General features: G+C 36.2%; 1 protein-coding gene across 4 annotated transcripts in view; it reads left to right on the forward strand.

Moving 5' to 3' along the window:
* Window positions 1-24,932, forward strand: part of LOC106090545 (AMP deaminase 2) — a 70,009-nt gene that overhangs the window by 5,097 nt on the left and 39,980 nt on the right. The window contains exons 1-2 of one of the 4 annotated variants that reach the window (XM_013256770.2): window positions 9,299-9,415; window positions 17,378-17,825. The exons of 1 other annotated variant lie outside the window; for it this stretch is intronic. In XM_013256770.2, the coding sequence (XP_013112224.1) occupies window positions 17,591-17,825 (235 nt within the window). In that variant the 5' untranslated portion in view covers window positions 9,299-9,415; window positions 17,378-17,590. Of the gene's footprint in view, window positions 1-9,298; window positions 9,416-17,377; window positions 17,826-24,932 lie in introns of those variants that run through there. 2 more of the 4 variants (XM_013256771.2, XM_059368061.1) reach the window with 2 other exon arrangements.

Consider the following 24,932-nt stretch of genomic DNA (forward strand, 5'->3'; position numbering starts at 1 on the left):
CCAAACAAAGACATCAAATGAGTTGTATGCATGGTGCATTAGATGAGAATGTGCATACATATATGCATAAGAGAATATGTTTTGTTTTTGTTGTATTGGAGTCTATACAAGAAAGAATACAAAGAATATTGATTTTGTGTGTTGAACTTTGAATTCCTACATACATACATACTTACCAGAGAGCTGCAAAGGGTATGATTGTATAGGCTTGATCATCTGTTTTGGAAAACGAGTAAAATCAATTATTTGAACAAGTGAAACCAGTCTATTCAACTCGCTCAAAACGCAACGAAAAAGGTTCGAATCGAACAACTCACATGCCTGTGAATGATTCTGCTGAACGGCGCGCTCAATTTTAAAGCTCGTGCTTAATATGATGTTTATACCCTCCACCATAGTTTGTGTGTATACTAATTTCGTCGTTCTGTTTGTAACTACTGGAAATATTCGTCTGAGACCTCATAAAGTATATATATGCTTAATCGTCATGACATTTTATGTCGATCTAGCCATGTCCGTCCGTCCGTCTGTCTGTCGACAGCACGCTACATTTCGAAGGAGTAAAGCTAGCCGTTTGAAATGTTGCACAAATACTTCTTATAAGTGTAGGTCGGTTGGGATTGTAAATGAGCCATATCGGTCCATGTTTTGATGTAGCTGCCATATAAACCGATTTTAGATCTTGACTTCTTGAGCCACTAGAGGGCGCATTTCTTATCCGATTTGCAATAACTGTATGATTTCCAATAACTGTGCCAAATATGATTTAAATCGGTCCATAACCTGATATAGCTGTCATATAAACCGATCTGGGATTTTGACTTCTTGAGCCTCTAGAGGTCGCAATTATAATCCGATTTGTCTGTAATTTTGTACGACGGATCCTCCCATGACCATACATATTCATGTTTATTATGGTCCGAATCGGTTTATAGCCTGATACAGCTCCCATATAAACCGATCTTTCAATTTTACTTCTTGAGCCCCCAAAGGGCGAATTGGGTGAAAAAACTTAAATTTTATTTGGTTTTATAGCTTAATTCTAATATTAGAAATTTCATTTCATTCAAGTAACTAACAATTTTACTTTTTCGATATTTGGGACAGCGATTTCATTAAAAATGTATATAAGCTTCTTTAGAATGTTTACGCTGGTGGACTACACGAAAACCATTGATTTCATGTCTAATACCAAATCAATTATCTTATGGTATTTTTGATAATGGAATGTCATGTCTAAACAATTTCGCTTAACACAATTGGCCGTCCACATATCGATGGTGGCTGATGGGCTACCTGGACCATAAATAATGTTGGCCAAAATGCTCCACACAAAACTACGACCTTTGTGTTGGCCAGACAGTGTGAAGCTTCCACTTTCAACATTTTTAACCACACTTTCAGAATTCTCGCGCATTTCAAACATAGAAAACAGAAAAACTAACAATTTTTTTTTTGTTGTTTTTAGTGCACATGCACCGGGTTGAATGAATGTGCGTGGACCAATCCGTCGTCCTGAACAAACTCGAATGGAAACGAAAATTTCATTGAAGTTCATTCAATTCAATATAGCTTGTTTAATCATCCCTCGTTTCTGAATGAAACGAGCGAGTACGAACATTCATGTGGTTCGTACTGAATGTTCGGTTCGAGCAAATACAAAAGCAATCACTCTCCGTTTATCCACTCAAACCAAAGCATCAAAATAAATCGAGTCGCTGCACAAGTGTGCTTGAAAATTTTGCTATTCGCTGCAGTTCCCTGATACTTACATAATAGGCTGCTACAGATAGATCTTCTGCGCTCCTTCTCCATTTTGAAATGTTGATCTTTCACTCTGCGTTTATCATCAGGTTAAGTTGTCTTTTAGCTAGATCTTCTTCTTTCCTGTGTCTGTGCCCTGAATATAGCCAACTTCGTGATCGAGCTCGAGGGGTTATGAATAACAGAGCTGCGGAGTCGAACCTCGACTTAAACCAAGGCTATGTGGTGGAATTTTCGATACATCGTCCGTACGCACTAACATTCTGATTTCATTTCATGATCAGTGGATCAATCAATCATTTTTCCCTATTGATTTTGATATCTGAAGCGTTGATTTACATTACCTCTACTAAGTTAGATTTCACTCTTTGATTATTTTCTATGTTTTTTCTAAATTGTATGGTATCTCTTTAACCTATCCTAGGTGTTTAATCCAGTCGTCAAACTAACCATTTTTTTCCATGTACAAAGAAACTGAACAATAACGTATACACAACATTGGAAAATCCTATGGCAATAAATAAAACAAAAGCACTTACGTCTAAAGTGTGTCATGCAGTTGAATGTACTCAGCACGAATTACTGGCCACATTCCAAAATATTCCGAAGTGAAGGTGAATACAAAAGAAAAATGTTTGCTGAAAAAGGCATACAAAGAAAAATGCATGAGAAGCGTTTGCTTTTTGCGTGGCCCCAGTGCATACAAAGAAAATATAGACTAACTAATGGGAGTTTTCATCGCCTTTAAATTAGGCTACACTGAAAAAAATTAGTCCATAATTTATAATTTTCCTTATTCATAAGATTTTAGAAATGAAAACGATCGAAAGAACCAAAGCTTTGAAAAAAAGGAGCTGTCTTTTAATTAAATTTTCTATTTACCAACGGACATCCCTGGTAACAGAAGATACATAGACATCTATACGGATGATTCCAAACTAAATGACCAGATGGGCTTTGAGGTGTACTCTAAAGATCTAGAACTGGTCATATCGAAAAGGTTACCCGACCACTGCAGTGTGTATCAAGCGGACATCCTTGCAATTAAGAAAGTGGTGCAATGGCTAAGATATAATGTCATAACGACGATTGGCATAAATATCTTCTCAGACAGCCATAAAATCCCTGGAGAACTTATTTCCGAACACAAAAACAGTCCTCGACTGTCGCAAATCTCTCAAGGAGATGGCTGAACAGTTCAAAATTCACCTGTTCTGGGTGCCGGGCCACAGAGATATTCCAAGGAATTGTAAAGCGGACGAGCTTGCGAGATTAGGAACTTTCCTACACATTCCAGGAATACTGGAATCTGTGGGTATGCCTCTAGCGACATATAAGCTAAGTTTTCAGGACCAGGCCCGAAGGACAACGAATGATAGATGGTCACAAAGAGGGGGATGTGAGCATTCCAAAACTATGTGGCCTAATCTAGACTTGAAGAGATCTACCGCTTTGCTGTCATTGGCTATAACAGACGTCTCAGTCATTGTGTCCGTTATGACAGGTCACTGTCTAATCGGAAAACATGCTGATAGACTGAAGGTTGCCAGCAGAGACTTTTGCAGAAGCTGTGAGGACATCGAAGAAGAAGAGACTATAGAACAGCTTCTGTGTGTATGTCCCGCACTAGCAGTCAGAAGGAGTTCCATTTTATTTTCTCATTTTTTGAGAACCTGCCTGATTTAGCGGATGTGAACTTTCGCAAGTTATTGGGCTTTTAATGCGATCTGGATTGTTCAACGGTAGGAACGAAAACGTGTAAGTGAGTCTGATGGCATACTGCCACTTAAACCTAACCTAACCGAATGGACATGGCCATAATTGAGACGAATGCATCCGTTCCAATTATGATCACTGATTTATTCTTATTTGACTTCATAGATGGCTGGCCAAGTATTATTTTTGGAAAAATTCTTTTTTTTAAACATATTATCTTAAGCCAAAAAACTAAACATTTAAAGACGCTCCTATTTGTAAGGCTATTTTACGTCTTCAACTTCGGTTTACTTCGGTTGTCTTGTCCCAAGGTCACATTCCTAACTTTCAACGATATTTTGACATTCATTTTAGATTTGTGTCTTTAATAACAAGACGCAAAGTTAAGGATTCATTAACTAACAATTTAAAATAAAAAATCCTTAATATTAAGGAAATATTTTTCACCAAAGGAAAGGTTTCCTTAAAAAGTTGGAAAATTGATCATCTTTAAATTAAGTTTGTTAATCTTAAGGACAGACATTTTTTCAGTGTAGCCAACTCAAATTTCCTCTTAAAAACAAAGGAATAGGAAAAATTACTGGCCTTTATCGCCAAAACGATGTTAGTGTCATAGTGATGGAATTCCTGTTTTTTATTGAAACTGATAAGATCTGACTATAGCCATCTCCCGTCCTATTTTACTCCTATAAGGCAAGCAGTTATGAATTTTTACTCCGCCCAAGTCTAGGATTTCTCTTTTGTCTTTAAGTTGGGATGAGTTAAAAAGCTTCTTCTTTGGCCGTAGAGGGAAGATTTTTAAATTCTATTTAAAATCTTAAGGCACCCATTCAATCAACTTTAAGTATTTTAATTATATGCTGCTGTTTAATAAACCCATATCAAGTTGCTTAAGATTCTTAAATTTGATAAAAAGTTTTGCTTCTGTTAAACTTAACACCAACAGGGAAACACAAATTCCCTCCTCCCACCCGCCTTCTGTCTCTCTCTCTCTCACACACTAACCAGTTACAATCAATTCGTGTTAATGTTGGGTGGTAACAGCAGCACTGCTACTAACAGTAACAACAACAGCCTTTGCTGGTACTAAACAAAAAATTATAGTACCCGGTTCACTTCTATGTATGAGTGAGTGTGTGTTCGATGAGATTTCAAACCAACGAGGGAGAGTTTTCTTAACGTTTTTTTTTGTGTGAGTAGTGCCGCACTATTGAGGTAAATATAAACTTATCTATGTACATATATGACTATACTATTAATCATTGGAATTAAATAGAGCTGACTTTGGCTAACTCAATTTTTTTGTAAATTGTTAGAAATTAGTGTGAAATTTCATGTAATCGACTCCTACCGGTTATAACACCTTGAAATATGGATCGGTGAAACGGACCCATCTGTTGGGGGCGGTCCCCGCAAACGATTTAAAGACCATGATTAGCAATTCTGCACCTGTATATCTGTATATACACTGGTGATTGTACTAGAAATACTAAAACACTCACGACCGTATTCACAAAACTTAATGTAGTTTTGAAATAGATTGATTTGATATATTTCCTATGTAGATCTTTCAAATTAACTTGTTTTAAAGCTTCAAAAAGCTTTGTGAATAAGGCAGTTTGCCTTCAGATGTACTACTGTGAAAGAAAGTCTAACCATTATCCACATAAAAGCTAAATTTTTCGACATAAGCGTAATATGAGTCCATGTCCCGACAGAAGACACGGTAATACAGACCGAGGACATGGTCAACATACCATGATCCGCAATGAAGCTATCAAGGATGCCAATAGCACGCTTATCACAGACCAGGAGCAACAAACCTCTTAATGGAGACAACTTTTTCAGAATAATACTAATTTCACGGTGAAAGAATAAAATGAAATCTAAATTTCCTCCCAACAAACAGCAGCAGAGAGTAGTATAAACGTTAAAGCACCCGATATTAAGGAGATAAAGACTGCAATATTGAAACTAAAACGAGCAAACAAGTTCAAACTGTAATAAGTACGGTTGAAAAATGACAATATTATTGTAAAAACAAAAACAAAAAGACAGATATTGTGATTGGCATTGATTGACAAAAATTTCAGATATTGAAAAAATTTCAGATATTGTGATTGGTATCGTGGAAAGCACTGTGCACAATTTTGGCAAAATTGGTCAATAAATGCGCTTGCAGTGGATCTAAAAGTGAAAATCGGGCGATATACATATATGGCAGCTATATCTAAATCTGAACCGATTTCTATTAAATTCACCAGTAACGTCAAGAGTCATAAGAAACATTTCGAGAGAATCGGTTAACAAATGAGCACTTATTTGCAATATTTCTCAAAATCGTGCGAACATATATATGGGAGCTATGTCTAAATTTGAACCGATTTCGAGCAAACTTTTTGGATATTGTAGTAGTCTTCGACGAAAGCGTTGTACAAATGACCATTTCATTGCATTATTACTGCAAATCGGACGAACATATATATGGGAGCAATATTCAAATCAAAATTTTTCTAATTTCAATAGTCTTCGTCTATAGTCTGTACCAAATTTGAAGACGATCGGATGAAAATTGCGACCTGTAAATTGTACACAAATTAACATGGATAGACGGGCAGACAGACAGATGGACAGACAGACAGAGAGTCATTCGGACATAGCTAAATCGAATCAGGAAGTGATTTTGAGTCGATCGGTATACTTATCAATGGGTCTATCTCCTTTCCTTCTGGGTGTTACCTACAAATACACTAAGTACTGTACCACAGTAGTGGTGTAGGGTATAATAAAAACAACCTTCGGGGAAGACGGTATCCCCCCAGAATTGTCAGCAATGGAAGTCTTAAAACTCCACATCCAAGAAACAATAAAGCGGGGATCTATGTAGGAGGCGTTAAATACCAAAGATGTATCGGTCAAATTGATCAAAATCGAAAGTCAAGCAAGAATGAACTCTTTTGCCTTAGTCTAAGTGGTCTTAGAAGAACTAATGCTGAGACTGTTTAGAAATAAAAGAGGCCACGTTTGGAATTTTCAGAACCACCTGGAAGTTTTAAAGTTCTCAGATGGCATATGTCAATGATATGCAAAACAATAATAAATTAGCTGGAGTAGAAGACGACACAACCAAATAACTCAATAAAGCGAGATTTCCCAACAACGTAATATTCTTAAGGTCACATGATTGTCCCTCTATCTAAAGATGAGAAAAACAAGCTAAAAGGCATCAAGTTCGGCCGGGACGAACTTCGAATACCCACCATCTCGGGTGTATATCTTAACCACCTTTCCTCATAATCATAATGCATCCTTTATGATCCCATATGCTTCGATTTCGACCAAACTCGGCAAGGACGTCGATTGGGTCCAAGATCTTAAATCGGGAATTCAATGATAGCGGCCAAAGATTTCCCGATCGTTATAATGACACTGGCAGCGTTGCCAAGTATACTGGTAGTGTTAACAAAAATCCAAGCTGTTGTGGCAATCAAATGGCTAAATATCTTAAAACTATCCCGTGAAAGAAAGCAACATATTGTATATTGAAAAACGGGCTCGAGGTAAGTCCTTATAGGTTCGTAAGGGCACAAGAAAAAGCAAAGGAGTTGCTGCGCTTTCACGATCGTCGTAGTATCTGTCGAGAAAAAGTCCCATAAAAAACCCAAAAAATGATTTTTACTTAACCGAGCGCACGTACGAGAATTTGAGTTTCCGAAAGACCTCCCGAAGTAATTTTCCATTTAAAATAATTGTATGGGCAGCCTGGGGTCTTCAAATCTTCTTTTGAGCCGTGAGAATGCAAACATTTCGGTCGTAGACCATGGACGTCCCAACCATCAAGTGTAAACATAGTCCAGATCGGCCCATATATATGTGGTATATCTGGTTTATAGATCGTTATCTCAATTTAAAGCATTGGGCATGGGCCTAAATTGTATTTATTACCCAATATCAACTAAATTTGGAACTTTATGTACTAAATCGGGTCATTATATGATGATAAGGAAAGGTTGGAGTGGCCGTTTTTTTTCTAAGCAGACTGACTTAGAGTCTAACTCACATTTGGTCCATTGTGATACTACAGTACTACATGGAGGCAACCGTAGCGTAGAGGTTAGCATGTCCGCCCATGACGCTGAATATCTGGGTTCGAATTCTGGCGAGATCATCAGAAAATGCTAGCGACATTAGTGAGGTACTATGCCATGTAAAACCTTCTCTTAAAAGAGGTATCGCTCTGCGGCTTGTTGTTCGGACTCGGCTATTAAAAGGAGGACCCTTCTCATTGAGCTTACAACTTGAATCGGACTGCACTCATTGATAAGTGATAAGTTTACTCCTGTTGCTTAATGGAATGTTCATGGACAAGTTTGCATTTTTTAATACTGCAGTAGTGACAGACTAGGTCTCTGGTGGGAACCGAATCCAAGACCCCCGCATTGGTAATCCAGGAATGGATAACTCAGCTACCGGGATAACCACCATAATATGATATACATACTTAGCTATATATAGACAGATTCCGCGTAAAAGTTTCTTGTGTTCATAAATGGTGAATTTTGCCACTCTAACTTGTTCTTTTTGTCTTCTTAAGGCTCTATTACACGGCATGTACAGGGTGGCTGATGAATATTGCTACATTTTTTTTTCGGTGTATGGAATACATTTTTCTTTTATTCATGTTAAATTAAATTATTAAATTAATTATTAAATTATTATTAATTAAATTAATTAATTAATTAATTAAATTAATTATTAAATTATTATTATTAAATAGAAAAAAAGTTATTACATTTTTTTTTGGTAGCGGCTTTCATCAGCCACCCTGTAGATGTCTTATGACATGTCACTTTTTGTATTCACATGTAATTAAAAATGTTTGTCAAAATTTCCAATTTGCATACGATTCGTGATTTTTGCTATCACACCTGTATGTTATTTTAGTATGACATAACCTAAAAATTTGAGTAAAAGCTGATTTTTAGGTTATGTCATAAAAATTTTTAAAGTTGTTAGAAAGCTGGTTAAATCATAAATTTGTGAAAACAATTTAATTTGGCGTTGCTTTCATTCGACTGACAACAAAAACAGCTGATTTCTTTATGTATTTGTCAGAAGGAATAGAACAAAAAAAAATTACATGTGCAATTTTGAAAAGGGATTTTCATATGTTAGTTTATTTTGTATCACACGACATGTACAACTCTACACGTGCTAAATTTGGCAGAATTCGCTTCATAAGGTTATGTAACGCGATCAGCTGACATACAAGTTGTTCTTCTTTTTAAGTTCTGACAGTACTCGCCATAGAGTATATCAACACATTATTTGTTTATATTCATCTTTGTTTACGCTTTCTTATGTTTGCGGTCTTTCAACTGGCAGGTTTTGACATTTTTAATGTCAAAATGTCGAACTTTTATTACAGAACCCTGCCTTCTTAGTATCTGAAGTCAGAGAACGTATTTGTAAATTAAGGTTACATTACAAGTTATATGATTTAATTCGTTTTGTAACAAAATATTCCTCACACTTTCCTCGATTTTCCCTATTTGTGGAGTTAGAACAAATTGACCTACGACTAGCTCTAATACGATGTGTAAACAAACAAACAACAAATATCCCCCATATATGAGTATGAAAGAAAGCACGACGGACGATACGATAATTTCCCATTTCTTATTTGCTGCCAAAACCGAAAATCAACCGACCGACATATCTGCTGTTCTCCGGCTCTTGTTGTTGTTGGTGTTCAGATTGTTCTACTCAACTCACAGAGACCCCCGAGCCGAAGAGACCGAGGACCCATTGTTTGAACGTTCAGTCAGTCAATCAGCAAGCGAGCAGTATTACTTTGTGAAGCAGATAAAAAAGATTGTGTCAAGCGATTTGTAGCAAACAAAAATCGAAAACCAAAAAATAATCAACCACTACTGTAAGGAATCGTAACAAAAAAAAATTTAAAAAAAACTTGCGCTTTGCGTTACAAAATCAGTGCGAGCCGTGTGTGTGCGTGCAATTGCAAAATAGTAGAGAATAACAAAAAGAAAAACATAACAATTACGTAGAGCAAAGAATTTACAAGAGTCAGTGTGTCATGCCTTTAGAATTCTAGTAAAAATGTGCAAACTTAAAAGGCGAAATGAAAAACAGAAAATCACTGTGATGCATTATTATGCAATTGCCAAGCAATTGCTGTAGAAAACGTTTTTTTGTCAGAAAATTTTATGAATTAATTAATAAAACTAATACCTGTACAGTCACAGTGAGAGATTTAAAAAATTATTGAGTTATTATTTGTTTTTTTTTGCTTGTTGACAGCATTATTTAAGTGGTGTTTTTGTACAACAGGCCCCTTACGCGCCACCCTTCGACCTCACAATTTTCATTCTCAGTAGAGTCGTCATGCAAATTTCAAAGAATAACACATTTCGCCTCATTGTCTTTCATGCCAAATTTGCTAAAAACAATAACAGAAAATATACCTATCGATCTACCTACCTACCCACTAGACTAGATAATTTATCAGCATTAATACTTGACCGAATTTAAATGCGTTGCATTTAAAGCGGCAAAAACACAAACAAATTGATAAAGAGGGCTGAAGTGTGACCGCAGAAGAAGAAGAAGAAGAGAAAGAAGTGAGGTGCCTATGATTCATTGCTCTCTCTGGCATTTTTTGTTTGGTTGTTTACACCAGAGATGGGAGGGTTGAATTTACATTATTTGATTGAAATGTTAATTGCCGGTTGCTTGGATGACTAGCTAGCTGCCTTTCTTGTGAGGCGCAATAATAGTGAAACTAATGAGTTTACAAATTATTTGCTTTGTGTGTATTTTCCATAAATATCTACGACTACAATGTTATTTATACTAAAACTTATTGCGCTCTATAAAATAAATCGTGACAGAACTAATTTGATAAATTTACACATATTTGCCAATTTATTCAGTTTACTTCGTCTATTTTTGTTCTTAGGAGCAATTTTATAAAATGTTCCTTGAATTTTAAATGTACACAGAAAAAAAAGTTGAGCCAATTTTTAAGATTTTTCCTTATTTGTAGGATTTTAGCAATGAAATCGAGCTAAAGAACCAAATCATTTAAATAAAGATGCTATCTTTAAATTTAATTTCCTATTTACTAACGGATACGACCATTCACTTCAAATTTCGATCGTTGATTGATTCTTTTTTTGTGTCACATACACTTAAAATCTAAAACTAAAAAAAGACCAACATTTAAAAACGCTCCTATTTCTAATGCTATTTTGCCTCTTTAATTAAGGTACATTGTTTTCTTGTCCCAAGTCAATTTTCTCACTTTCAACGATATTTTGACCTTCATTTTAGTTTAATGCCTTTAATAACAAGACCATTTAAATAAAAAATCTTTAATATCAAAGAAAAAGTCTTTCACCAAAGGAAATGTTAAATTAAAAAGTTGAAAAATTTACCATCTTTAAATCAAGTTTGCTTATCTTTAGCACGGATCTTTAGTGTAAGGACAAACATTTTTTCGGTGTAAATGCAAATTGCCCATGAACATTCCACTAAGGAACTGGGCAAACTTCTCACATATCAATGAGTGCATTGTGATTCAAGTTTTGAGCTCAATGATAAGGAACATCCTTTTTATAGCCGAGTCCGGCGTGCCGCAGCGCGACACCTCTTGGGAGAGAAGTTTTTACATGGCATAGTTCCTCACAAATGTTGCCAGCATTAAGAGTGGAAAATCGGTCTATAACCATAAACAAGTTTCCATATCAAACGATATCCCGATGTGACTACTTATATCAGGTTATGGACCGATTCAACCCAAACCAGGTATAACTGTTTAAGGTTATGATAGAAGTAACCATCCATCAAATTGAGTGAAATTCATAGCCTTAAGCAGTTCATGAAGTATAATCTGGAAATGGGTTTATATTGAAGCTATGTCTGGTTACTGAACGATTTGGATCATACTCGGCATGAATGTTAGAGTCCTAGCAATTGAGCTTGGGCCAAATTTTAGCCAAATGGGATAATATATACGCCCCCTTGGATGCTAAAAAGTCAAATCGGAAAAACATGGACCATTAACAATTTCAAACGGCCTACATCAATAAGAAGAATATGTGTAAAATTCAAAGTGAACAGCTTTCGGACAGACAGATGGGTGGTCAGAAAGACAGACGAATAGGATCGACTTAAAATGCCATAACGATCAAGAATATTATATGTACTTATATCATTATTTATAGGTGTTATGAGGTAAGAAACAGAGTTGGGCGCAAGAGCTTATTCGATACGCGCAGCTAAGTGTATATTCAGTGTCAACAGTCTAGAGTCATCCAGTGGTCTTGCGCATCTACTCAAAAATGACCGCATGTGTTCATCGCGTCCAATGACAAAACCTTCCCCTCTTATCTATGCATCTGAGGAGACCTTCTAGAGATACAACTGCAACATCACGGAGATCGAAGTCTGTGGCCCCGTAAACCCGAACATGAACAAAGTAAGTTCTTGATCGTCCTCATCAAGACAGAGTCTGCAGGAATCAATATGCGGAATTCCCATATGCGCCTGTCGCTCAATACCCGGTTGTAGCTTCTTTAATAGTGCCCAGTGATCGAGTATCAAAAACTTCCTCCATTCTCCTACGGTCGACTATAGGGTAGAGTGCCATGCAACTCTTGCCACCAACTCTGCACTGCCCATCCCCTACACTATTTTCAGTAGTTTGAAAATTGACTCGTTTACAAGACAGGCGACTGATTCGCTCGACGTGAACAAGCTTTACTTGCCATATTCTTCTGCCTTCTCACTCCTGACTGGATGGTATTCTCGAAAATGAGGTTTGAAACTCCAAAAATTTAGGGGTTTGAAAACATTAATTTTGGGTTTCCAACCCCTCTCGATCTATCCGATACTGTACTCGAATCTAAGGCCTTGGTTTACCTTCTTAATAAAATAAAAAAAGCTTGAGTTAAAGAGGTGCTAAAACCCTTCCCATAAGGGGTTTTCGGCCATCGTAATGGGACAGACCTCTGCCTTGAATCCAAGCTTTGAGCATTGCCATACTGCCCACAAGTTTTGATGGCAGTAAATCCCTTCCGGTACGACATACCGATATCGCGTGTCTCTCAGCAGACCCCTAATACCGTCCCTGTCTCCCTCTTTGGAGCCATCAGTCAAGACTGAGGTCTTATCTTTCTCAAACACAGCAACCGTCTAACAATCGTCGTTTGCACTTAAGGTCTCAGGATATCGAGAGTCCCGTAGGAGATTTCCTTACTCCATCTTGGAGTCATCGTTAGTCACTGCACCCGTCTTTCAATACTGATTGGGAATCCTGATGAGCTTATCTCGAATCGGTATCAGTTGCAGGTAGTCTGAGACCTTCCTTAGGATAGCCTTCGCATCTATAGCATCCAGAAAGGAACTGTGGCTGTGGAACATTCGTACCCTCTAGCATACCAATTTTTTTTGGCTAAGCACATCCTTGAAGGTACAATTCCGTAATAGAGACCTCAGTAGGCTGTATATCCATTATCGCTTTCAAACCTGCTTACGGTCTTTCAATACTAATTGGAAATCCTGAAGGGTTTATCTCGAATCGGTCTCAGTTGCAGGTAGTCTGAGACCTTCCTTATTATAGCTTTCGCATCTATAGCATCCAGAAAGAAACTGGCTGTGCCCAACCCATTCGTATCCTCTAGCACACCGATTTTTTTTTTTTGGCTAAGTACATCCTTGGCGGTACAATTCCGAATATAGACCTCAGTAGGCTGTATATCCATTATCGCGTTCCAAACCTGTTTACGGTGTGGATCTGAAAGCTCCCTTCATTCCGAAATAGGCCTGTTTTCAGACGTTCTTGAATTCCCTGGTTCGAGTGTTCCTATCTACAGTCTTTCACCGTACCAGGGCCACACGTCATCACTGGCCTCAAGTAAATATGTTTCGAGTTTACTCTCCATTTTCTACCGATGGAAGGAGTAGTCTCAAGGCGACTTTGAACTTCATTCCGTATTTCTGCTCCAGCACAGTTTCGTATCGAGTACTTAGCATAGGTATTTCTCTTTCTTCGACAACTGCACACTGGTTCCCTCCTACGACGAGAGTATAAAATCCGATATCTCATATCTCCGAGTAAAGAACATCAGCTCCGATTTCCTTGGGCTAATCCTCATAGCCCATCTCGATAGTTTCCTCAGTTCCCCCTTGAATAATTTCACTGATCGTCGACATAAACTTTCCTCGGATCAGTAGCGCGTCATTGTCCAGGTACTTTTTGTTTTTTTTTTTATCTTCCAGGACACTTTATAATGAGGTAAAGTCCGTTCTTTCTTTTCTTAATACAAAATTGTAGTGTAATTTTTTATAAATAAACACTTTTAGTTACATTTTTTCTGAATACAAAATTTCAGTGAATTTTTTTCTAAATAAAAAATATTAGCAAAATTATTCTGAAAGCAAAATTTCAGTAAAATTTTTCTAAAGACAAAATTTCATTGTAATTTTCTCTTTAAGAAACATAACATTTTGTCCTTAGAAAAAATTTAATAACATTTTCTTTAAATACAAAATTTCACTGAAAATTTCTCTAAAGACGAAATTTTAGTAAAATTTTATCTAAAGACGAAATTTCAGTGAAATTTTCTGTAAAGACGAAATTTCAGTGAAATTTTCTCAAAGGACAAAATTTCGGTGAAATTTTCTCTACAGACAAAATTTCAATGAAATTTTCTCTAAAGACAAAATTTCAGTGAAATTTTCTCTAAAGACAAAATTTCAGTGAAATTTTCTCTAAAGACAAAATTTCAGTGAAATTTTCTCTAAAGACAAAATTTCAGTGAAATTTTCTCTAAAGACAAAATTTCAGTGAAATTTTCTCTAAAGACAAAATTTCAGAGAAATTTTCTCTAAAGACAAAATTTCAGTGAAATTTTCTCTAAAGACAAAATTTCAGTAAAATTTTATCTAAAGATTAAATTTTGTAACATTTGTTAAAGAAACAAAATTTGTTGGCAAGCTATTTACCAATAACGTACTTTGTATTTTTGTTTGTTTTAAAAACAACAACTTTTTGTTAAAATTTTAATATGAATACCAATAATATATATATACTTGAATATACTTAAAATAGTTTATATATTGCATATTTGACTATAATTGTAATGAATGCAACAAAACACTCTGCATTCATTGTAGTCTAAATGGTTGCCACCCACAACTTGGCCTCTACCTCTGAGGCATTTTTGTGTATACCCATATGTGTTTTTAGATTCCTTCCATTTCTTGCTTACAATCAAATGATGAGTGAGAGTGCATCTATAGCGGCGTCACAGTAGTTTGTAGCCAATTTTAAAATTATTTCGAAAAGTGGCATAAGTCTTTACATTAATTTTACTAATTGCTCACTCTCTTAATTGAAAATATCACGACATGCTCATTTTGTCATTCAATAATTTCAAAATCGCCAACATTTATTTCAAATGTGTGTCAATGAAAACGCTGTGATTCATTTTCAATATTGAAAAAAGGTATTTTGAAAGTGCATTGGACAGGCACGTGTGTGTGAAGAAAAGAAAATGAAAAGTGTTGGCTTATTTGAAGATAAAAATATCACTCAACTTTTAAATATTTTTGTCATTATTTGAATGTAAAGAAAGTTAAAAGAGTTTATTTTATCCTATATCACCATCTGTTGGCCAACATTGTTGTATTTTTATCTTAAAACGGATGCCATTTGTTTTGTTTTTGGCGGCATAGATAATGTCGGTGTTGATGATGATGTTATAGTTGTCAACTTTCATTGTTTGCTTGGGTTAATTGGAGGTAGTGAGTGTTGACACCAATGACTGGATTTTCTGTGACTTTTGCAAAGATAGCAGTTACTGGTGGCAATAAATAAATCAGTCCTTAATGTTGATCATATATTTAGAAATATTTCACTGTATCTAAAGCCATGACCCAAGTTTTGGTCTTCAATTGGATTTTAAGAAAACTATTAAACTTTTTTTTACGTTATTTCCCCCGAAGTGGAGTGAGTCGACCTAATCTGACCATGAGAATGAGTATCTCCAGAAAATGATGGATTTTATTGATTACTGATAAGAAATTGCCAGACAACAGATGTATTTGGTCACAGACATTACGTTTTCACTAGCGTGGGTAATGCTTTCTAATTTTTTTTATTTTTACCTAATCGAATTGAACTTGAATCGCGCAGCACTCCATAATATGAGAGCTGCTTATCTTCGGTTTGAAAAAGAAGATTCACGCATTTTTCCTCCTCTTTGTTGTCTTTGCCGAAGATCACTGTGGCGCAGAAGTCATCATACAATATATATCATTGGCCTGTTTGACCTGGTCTGTAGTTGAGACTTGATACAGATAAGACTTTAGATGTCCTTTACAGGCCGTTTGATCCTGTAACCGAACTTAGAAAAGTTTCCAAACTCTCAATCTTTTTCTCCAAGTTTCAAAATGTCTTTCTTGCTTGGTCTTTTCACCGGAGTTTTCACTTCTACGTGAATCAACAGGTTCGTATTCTAAAAATTTTTTAGTTGGCACAATGTATAAAGTATAACCTGGCCAATTTTAAAGTTGTATTTTTATATGATTTAATATGTTAAAAAATCATACAGCTTATGATTCGTACGATATCACTAGTCTCCTAGATTGTGTTATACATTAAACAGGTAAAATCGTGCTAAGTTCGGCCGGGCCGAATCTTGGGAACCCACCACCATGGATTCTGCTAAAACATGGGAGCTTTACCTGGTTATAGATCGATTCGGACCGTACTTAGCACAGTTGTTGAATGTTATAATAAAACACTTCATGCAAAATTTCAGCCAAATCGAACAAAAATTGTAGCTTCCAGGGGCTCAAGAAGTCAAATCAGGAGATCGGTTTATATGGGAGCTACATCAGGTTATAAACCGATTTAGATCGTACTTGGCACAGTTATTAGAAGTCATAACCGAACACTATGTGCAAAATTTCAGCCAATTCAAATCGAGAGATCGGTTTTTATGGGAGCTATACCAGGTTCTTCACTGATTTAAACGGTACTCGGCACAAAATATTTGTCAGCATATTTGAAATGAATTTCGTCTATGTCAACTCACTGTGTTTGAATGGCATAAAGGACACGACAAGTAATATTTCTTTTAGCTGTCATAGAATTTAACCAACTCTGGTTGGCTGTTTTGCGATGGCCATGACGTCAGTCAAGAATTTCTATATATTACCACTATGGCCCACTTGGAGTGTGATGCATTTTTATTATCTTCTTATAAAGTGTAATGAAAAAAAAAATATATTCTCAAAGAGGGTATTATCAGAACATTGATAGATATACACATTTATTTAAATAAAGCTACTCGTATACATGTATATGCGAATATAAAATTATACATATATTGGGTTGCCCAAAAAGTAATTGCGGATTTTATATATAGTCGGCGTTGACAAATTTTTTCACAGGTTGTGACTCTGTAATTGCATTCTTTCTTCTGTCAGTTATCAGCTGTTACTTTTGGCTTGCTTTAGAAAAAAAGTATAAAAAAGTATATTTGATTAAAGTTCATTCTAAGTTTTATTAAAAATGCATTTACTTTCTTTTAAAAAATCCGCAACTACTTATTGGGCAACCCAATATATGTATTGTGTTGTATATATATCTCAACAATAAACAATAAACACTTGGCAAATTTGGCGTCTTTGTAATGGCATGAAAAAAATCAACTACAAAAATGGTCTGTGGTGCCCTCGTTTTTCTTTTTTTTTTTTTTTTGCCTTCAATAAAAGGATAAATAATTGGTGGGGGTGGAGAGAGCGGGGTGGTTGCGTTGTCATTAATAACACCAATATAAAAATATAACGATATACTTTTGTACAGCAGTGTGTATACATATTTCTAAAGACATACAAAAACTTATTTTATATCAAAGTCAACATCGAAACAGAAAACATAAAAATAATCAAAAAAGCAAAAAAGGAAAAAGGACTAGAACTAAGAAAGGAGACATAAAATTCAGTAACCCTCGTCATACAATAAAAGCAAAAGGACTAAATTTAGTTATAGTACAATACAACAACAACAACAACAACAATGAGTTCGCGTGGTGTTTTAATTGCGACCGACTCCATCGACTCAATGGACACTCAATTGATGGAGGCTTACAATCCTCTGTCGCCCAAAACGCCACCGTTGCGTTTAAACATCAGCGGCGGTTTTATAGATGGCAGCAGCAGTCCCAGTGCTTGTGTCAGTGGCAACACTACTCCCTGTTTGGCAATTTGTAAATGTTTCACTGATCACAAACTATCCAAGTGTGCGTGCAAAGGTTAGTATAGAAAAATATTGAAAATAGAAACGAGTACATACATACATTGGGTAATACATATCTCCTAAAGACGAATCTGTAAGGGTTTTGCAGGAATTTTAACTTTAAGATACCAAATCCTTGTTAAAAAAATTAAAACATTAAAAAAACAAACCCTAATGATATTTTAAGTGTCAAAATCTATCGAACTCGCTTAAAATCTAAAGAAGTAAAAAGGTGTCAACTTCGGCCGGGCCAAACTTTGGATATCCACCACCAAGGATATAATAATCATCCTATTTTATTATACCCTCCACCATAGGATGGGGGTATACTAATTTCGTCATTCTGTTTGTACCTACTAGAAATATTTGTCTGAGACCCCACAAAGTATATATATTTTTGATCGTCATGACATTTTAAGTCGATCTAGCCATGTCCGTCCGTCTGTCGAAAGCACGCAAACTTTCGAAGGAGTAAAGTTAGCCGCTTGAAATTTTACACAAATACTTTTTATTAGTGTAGGTCGTTTGGGATTGTAAATGGGCCATAAAGGTCCATGTTTTGATATAGCTGCCATATAAACCGATCTTGGATCTTGACTTCTTGAGCCACTAGAGGACGCAATTCTTATCCGATTTGCCTGAAATTTAGAATGACTGGTTTGGTTATGATTTTCAACAACTGTGCTAAATATTGTTTAAATCGGTCCTTAACCTGATAAAGCTGTCACATAAACCGATCTGAGGTCTTGACTTCTTGAGCAATTTTTATCCGATTTGGCTGAAATTTTGTTCGACGGATCCTCTCATGACCATCAATATACGAGTTTATTATTGTCTGAATCGGTCTATAGCCTGATACAGCTCCCATATAAACCGATCTCTCTATTTTACTTCTTGATACGCTCTAATAGCAGAACAAACCGTTTCATCCAGTTTTTTGCCGCAGAATAGATGCCGGGAAAGGAACTCGACAAATGCGATACATGGTGGTGGGTATAAACGATTCGGCCTGGTCGAACTTAGCACGCTTTTACTTGTTATAACTCTACTACTATATCCATAGTTATATCTTAATAGAGGCAGGTCTCGATCATATTTTATTCAGGTCCCGAGAATTCCTATACAAGTAACAGTTTAAGTGAAATCAGGCAAGAAATCAGATAAACACAATGTTCTCGCCAGGATGCGAACGCGTTCAGCGTCATAGGCTACAATGGCACTAATTCGATATCCGCACTCAGGGCGAAGTGTCCCCACCCTAAAAAGATATTAGAGAGTTAAATAAGGCCAGCGGAGCGGATCGGGCTCGGTTCGGCTAGTATCTAAATATAGTCCGATCTAACCGACATTTGGCTCAGATGTCGGGAGGCATACATTTTACGACGATGCGAAATATATGTACTTTGTAGAATCAGAAATTGATATTTCGATGTGTTGCAAACCGAATGACTAAATGAATATACCCCCTATCCTATGGTGGTGGATATAAAAATCACAAAATGTAATAGCTTTCGTATAATTTCAGGAACATAATGATTTTTTTTTTGGGTCTCTGACTTGGGAATCAAACTTTGATCTATTTATGTAAATCAAACTGTATTTCTTATGTTCCTTTGCATTTTAGCTCATGTCATCAAAAATTTATTGCGTATTGCATGAGTTAAACTAAAATAGCGTGTCGTTGGTGGAAAAAAACCAACATAATGCATTAAGAAATTATAAATAACTAGGTAATTACTAAAGCAAACACAATAACACAATTCTAAAATTTTAAAAATAATACAATTTTATACGCTCGTGCTCAGCCTCGTTCTTACGATTAATCATTTAAATGTCTCAATTTGGAAGTTGAGAGGCCTGGATTGACCACAAAATTGGATAAATGTGTTGTCGAGAGGGTCTATAACAATGCTAATTGCTGTTTAGATTAGAACCCGATTGTTATTGATGATTATTAATGAATAGTTGCCATTTATTTGTTTAACAATCATATATAAAAGTGGCCCCGAAATGATACGAGGCGTAGATATAAATAATTTAAGGTCCTATCATCGTTATGATAATTCTTATCATTGACCAGATAAGATTTTTTTGTAAGTGATTTTTTGACAAAGTTTAAGATTTATATGTGTAGTACAAGTTATGTGGTACACTACTAAACTTCCAATGGAAATTATCACTGAGGAAAAAATAGGGCTTAGTTTATATATTAGAGATAGCAGAGCAATGCCATAGCTGGAAGTACTTCATTTTTAATTTTCATTTTTAACGGTTGAACAAAAAAAAATTAAAAAACAAGTAAAAAGGGGTTAAGTTTACTTTAGATACCCACCACCTCGGGTATATATGTAAACCACCTTTCCTCATAATCCCATGAAAAATGCATAATTTATGCCCCCACAGCTAAATCGAAATAGGGTCCAATTCGACACAAAACATTGAGTGGTCTGTTAAGTAGAAGTCATTGTTCAATTTGGTAGAACAAAATATTGGTATTTTTTAAGGCACTGTGTCAAATTTCAACGAAATTGGATTATAAATGTGGCTTTTACGGGCCTAAGCCCTTAATCGAGAAATCGGTCTATATGACAGCTATATCCAAATCTGAACCGATCTGAGTCAAATTGAAGAAGAAATTCGACTGACCAAACACAACTCATTGTCCCAATGGTCCCAAAACCTTAAATCGAGAGATCGGTCTATATACCAGCTATATCCAAATTTGGACCGATCTGGGCCAAATTAACGAAGGATGTTGAAGGGCCTACAAAAAATCACTGTCCCGAATTTCAGCAAAATCCGATAATACATGTGGCTTTTATGGGCCTAAGACCCTAAATCGAGAGATCGGTCTATATGGCGGCTATATCCAAATCAGGACCAATCTGGGCCAAATTGAAGATATTGTCGAAGGGTCTAACAAAACTCATTGTTCCAAATTTCGGCGAAAGCGAACAATAAATGTGGTTTTTATGGGGTCAAGACCTTACATCGTGTGATCGGTCTATATGGCAGCTATATCCAAATCTGAACCGATCTGGGCCATATTGCAAAAAGATGTTGAAGGGCCTATCTTAACTAACTGTCCCAAATTTCGCGAAATCGGACAACAAATGCGCCTTATATCCAGAGATCTGTCTATATGGCAGCTATATCCAAATCTGGACCGATCTAGGCCAAATTAACGAAGGATGTCGAAGGGCCTAACACAGCTCACTGTCCCAAATTTCAGCAAAATCGGATAATAAATGTGGCTTTTATGGGCCTAAGACCCTAAATCGGATGATCCGTCTATATGGCAGCTATATCCAAATTTGGACCGTTCTGGGCTAAGTTGACGAAGGATGTCGAGGGGCCTAACAAAACTCATTGTTCCAAATTTCGGCGAAATCGGACAATAAATGTGGTTTTTATGTGCTCAAGACCCTTAATCGAATGATCGGTCTATATGGCAGCTATATCCAAATCCGAACCGATCGGCGCTAAATTGAATAAGAAAGTCGACTGGCCTAACCCAACTAACTGTCCCAAATTACGGAAAAATGGGACAATAAATGCGCCTTTGATGGGTCCAAAACCTTAAATCGAGGGATCGGTCTATATGGCAGCTATATTCAAATCTGAACCGATATGAGCCAAATTGAAGAGTAATGTTAAGGGACCTTCCACAACTCACTGTTCTAAAGACCCTAAATCGAGAGTTCGGTTTATATGGCAGCAATACTCAAATCTGGACCGATCTAGGCCATATTACAGAACGATGTCGAGGGGCCTTACTGAACTCATTGTCCCAAATTTTTGGCGACTTCGGACAATAAATGCGCCCAAAACCTCACATCGATAGATTGGTCTATCTGGACCGATCTGAGCCAAATTGCAGAATGATGTCGAGGGGCCTAACTTAACTTACCGTCCCAAACTTCGGTGAAATCGGACAATAAATGCGCTTTTTATGGGCCCAAAACCTTAAATCGAGAAATCGGTCTATATGACAGCTATATCCAAATCTGAATCGATCTAGGCCAAATTAAAGAAAAATGTCGACTGGCCTAACACAACTCACTGTCCCAAATTTCGGCAAAATCGGATAATAAATGTGGCTTTTATGGGCCCAAGACCCTAAATCGGCGGAGCGGTTTATATGGGGGTTATATCAAGATATAGTTCGATAGAGCCCATCTTATGGACAAGGAAAGAATCCGTGCAAAGTTTCAGCTCAATATCTCTATTTTCAAAGACTGTAGCGTGATTTCAACAGACAGACGGACGGACATGGCTAGATTAAAATGAAATGAATGAAATAAAATCTTCTCGTGATTTTTCAAACATCTTCCAGCTCGAGATCACATTCGAAGCTTTCTATTCAAAGAATAGCATAGCAAAGAACTTATAAAAGTTGACCAAATGTGTGTTATTATTCAAAACACTTTGATTGGTTAGTTTATCGCGATTTTTGCCCTACATACCCAAAGACTATTGAGTGCGGTGTAGAACACGCTTTAGTTTTGAAACAGAGCTCAATGAATCCTCTAACTCTCCTTAGCGCAGAAAGTACATTCAAAGAACGTTCACGTGCGCATTGCAGTGATATTCAAAGAATGTTCAAGTGTACAACAAAAAGAGTTTGACAATGTTGATGTGTTTTTTGTTCTTAGCATTGATGATTGGTTTGTATCGGAATAATGGAAAGTAAGGCTTTCGTCTCTCTTGCTGCGCTAAGGAGTGTTAGAGGCTTTATTGAGCCCTGTTTCAAAACAAAATCGTGCTCTAGACCGTACTCAACAGTTTGAGTTTTTGCTGTTTTGAATAATAAATTTGGTTGAATGTAGTTCCCATATAAACCGATCTCGGATCTTGAGCTCTTGATCCTCTAGGGGGCGCAATTCTTATCCGATAAGGCTGAAATATTGTACAAAGTCTTCTTCTATTACCTTAAGAATAAATATCGTCTGAATCGGTCATTAACCTAATATAGCTCCCCCGTTCTACCGATTTTACTTCTTGAGCCCCTATTGGGCGCAATTCTTTTCCGATTTAGCTGAAATTTTGCACAATGAATTCTACTGTGGTCAAATATAATCTATTGGGTTGCCCAAAAAGTAATTGCGGATTTTTTAAAAGAAAGTAAATGCATTTTTAATAAAACTTAGAATGAACTTTAATCAAATCAAATATGCTTTTTTTACACTTTTTTCTAAAGCAAGCTAAAAGTAACAGCTGATAACTGACAGAAGAAAGAATGCAATTACAGAGTCACAAGCTGTGAAAAAATTTGTCAACGCCGACTAAATGAAAAATCCGCAATTACTTTTTGGGCAACCCAATAATATAGTTCCAAAGCATGGCAATTCTTATCCATTATCCCTTGTTTGTCTATTAAGAGATATCGCGCAAAGAAATTGACAAATGCGATCCATGCTGGAGGGTATAAGATTCTGCCCGGCGATCTTAGCATGCTTATACTTGTTTATACCCACCATCATAGGATGGGGGTATAATAACCTAGTTATTCCGTTTGTAGCACCTCGAAATATTGATCTGGTACCCCATAAAGAATATATATTCTGGATGGTCTCGACATTCTGATTCGATCTAGACATGTCCTTCTGTCGAAATCACGATAGAAGTTGAACGCGTAAAGCTGTGCACATATACTTAATATCGATGTGGGTCATTGGGGATTGCAAATGGGCCAAATCGGTTGAGATTTAGATATAGCTCCCATATAAACCGATCTCCCGATTTGCCTGCTTGAGCACCTGGAAGCCGCAATTTTTGTCCGATTTGGCTGAAATTTTGCATTTTGTTCTCTTATGACTTCTAACAACTCCAGCAATTATGGTCCAAATCCGTCTATAACCTGATATAGCTCCCATATAAACCAATCTTCCGATTTTACTTCTTGAGCCCTTGGAAGTCGTAATTCTTGTCCGATTTGGCTGAAATTTTGCCAATTAGAGTTCTCTTATGACTTTCAAGCACTATGTCAAGTACGGTCCAAATCCGTCTTTGACCTGATATAGCTCCCATATAAACCGATCTTACGATTTGACTTCTTGATTCCTTACAAGTCGCAATTTTTGTCCGATTAGGCTGCAATTTTGCATGCTATGTTCTGTTACGACTTCCAACAACTGTGCCAAATACGGCAAAAATCAGTGTATAACCTGATATACCACCCATATAAACCGGTCTCTCGACCATCCTTGTTCGGTTCCAAGGAGCTTTAATTTTTGCTGGTTTGATGGAACTTGGCACGCTTTTACTTGTTTTTAATTTAATTGTGGCGTATAACTGATATAAATTCATGATTTCCAATTATTACTCATACGTACCATGGTCTTTAACTTGGGGTGACAAATATGGGTTCCCAAAAAGTAATTGCGGATTTTTTAAAAGAAAATAAATGCATTTTTAATAAAACTTAGAATGAACTTTAATCAAATATACTTTTTTACACTTTTTTTCTAAAGCAAGCTAGAAGTAGGAGCTGATAACTGACAGAAGAAAGAATGCAATTACAGAGTCACAAGCTGTGAAAAAATTTGTCAACGCCGACCATATGAAAAATCCGCAATTACTTTTTGGGCAACCCAATATGTATTTCGAAAGCGCCAGCAATACTTATACGCCTTCTTATTCTTATCTCATGCTATGGCCTATTTTTTTTTACTATATCTTCCCTTTCGCATTGTATTTGTTTTACAACATTCCGCTACGCTTTGATTTCCTTCTTAATTTTTAATTTTTTTTTTCGCATAAACATTTTTTTTTTCTCAAGGCCTTCTTTTGCTTCATCCCTCGTGCAAATATTGTATTTATTTATTTATTTTTTTTTGCTTTAAATGGCAATGGCAAACTTTTGTTGTTAACATTTTTCTTTGTAAATGGGTTTTTTTCGCAAAAACTAGAAAGAATGTTGTAACATTTTGCCACAGTTGAGAGGGCTTAGCCGAAAATCCCCACCACTACTGGGTTCTACAAAACGTTTGTATGTATGTAAGAACATGAGTAAATACTATACATATAAATACAATATAAAACTATCATTCATGTGTTTTTGTTTTGTTAAGTTTTCACTTTGTTCTCATAGCGCCATGAAAAGTGTTTTATAGCCCATATG

Source organism: Stomoxys calcitrans, chromosome 4, assembly GCF_963082655.1.
Source record: "Stomoxys calcitrans chromosome 4, idStoCalc2.1, whole genome shotgun sequence".
NCBI lineage: Eukaryota > Metazoa > Arthropoda > Insecta > Diptera > Muscidae > Stomoxys > Stomoxys calcitrans.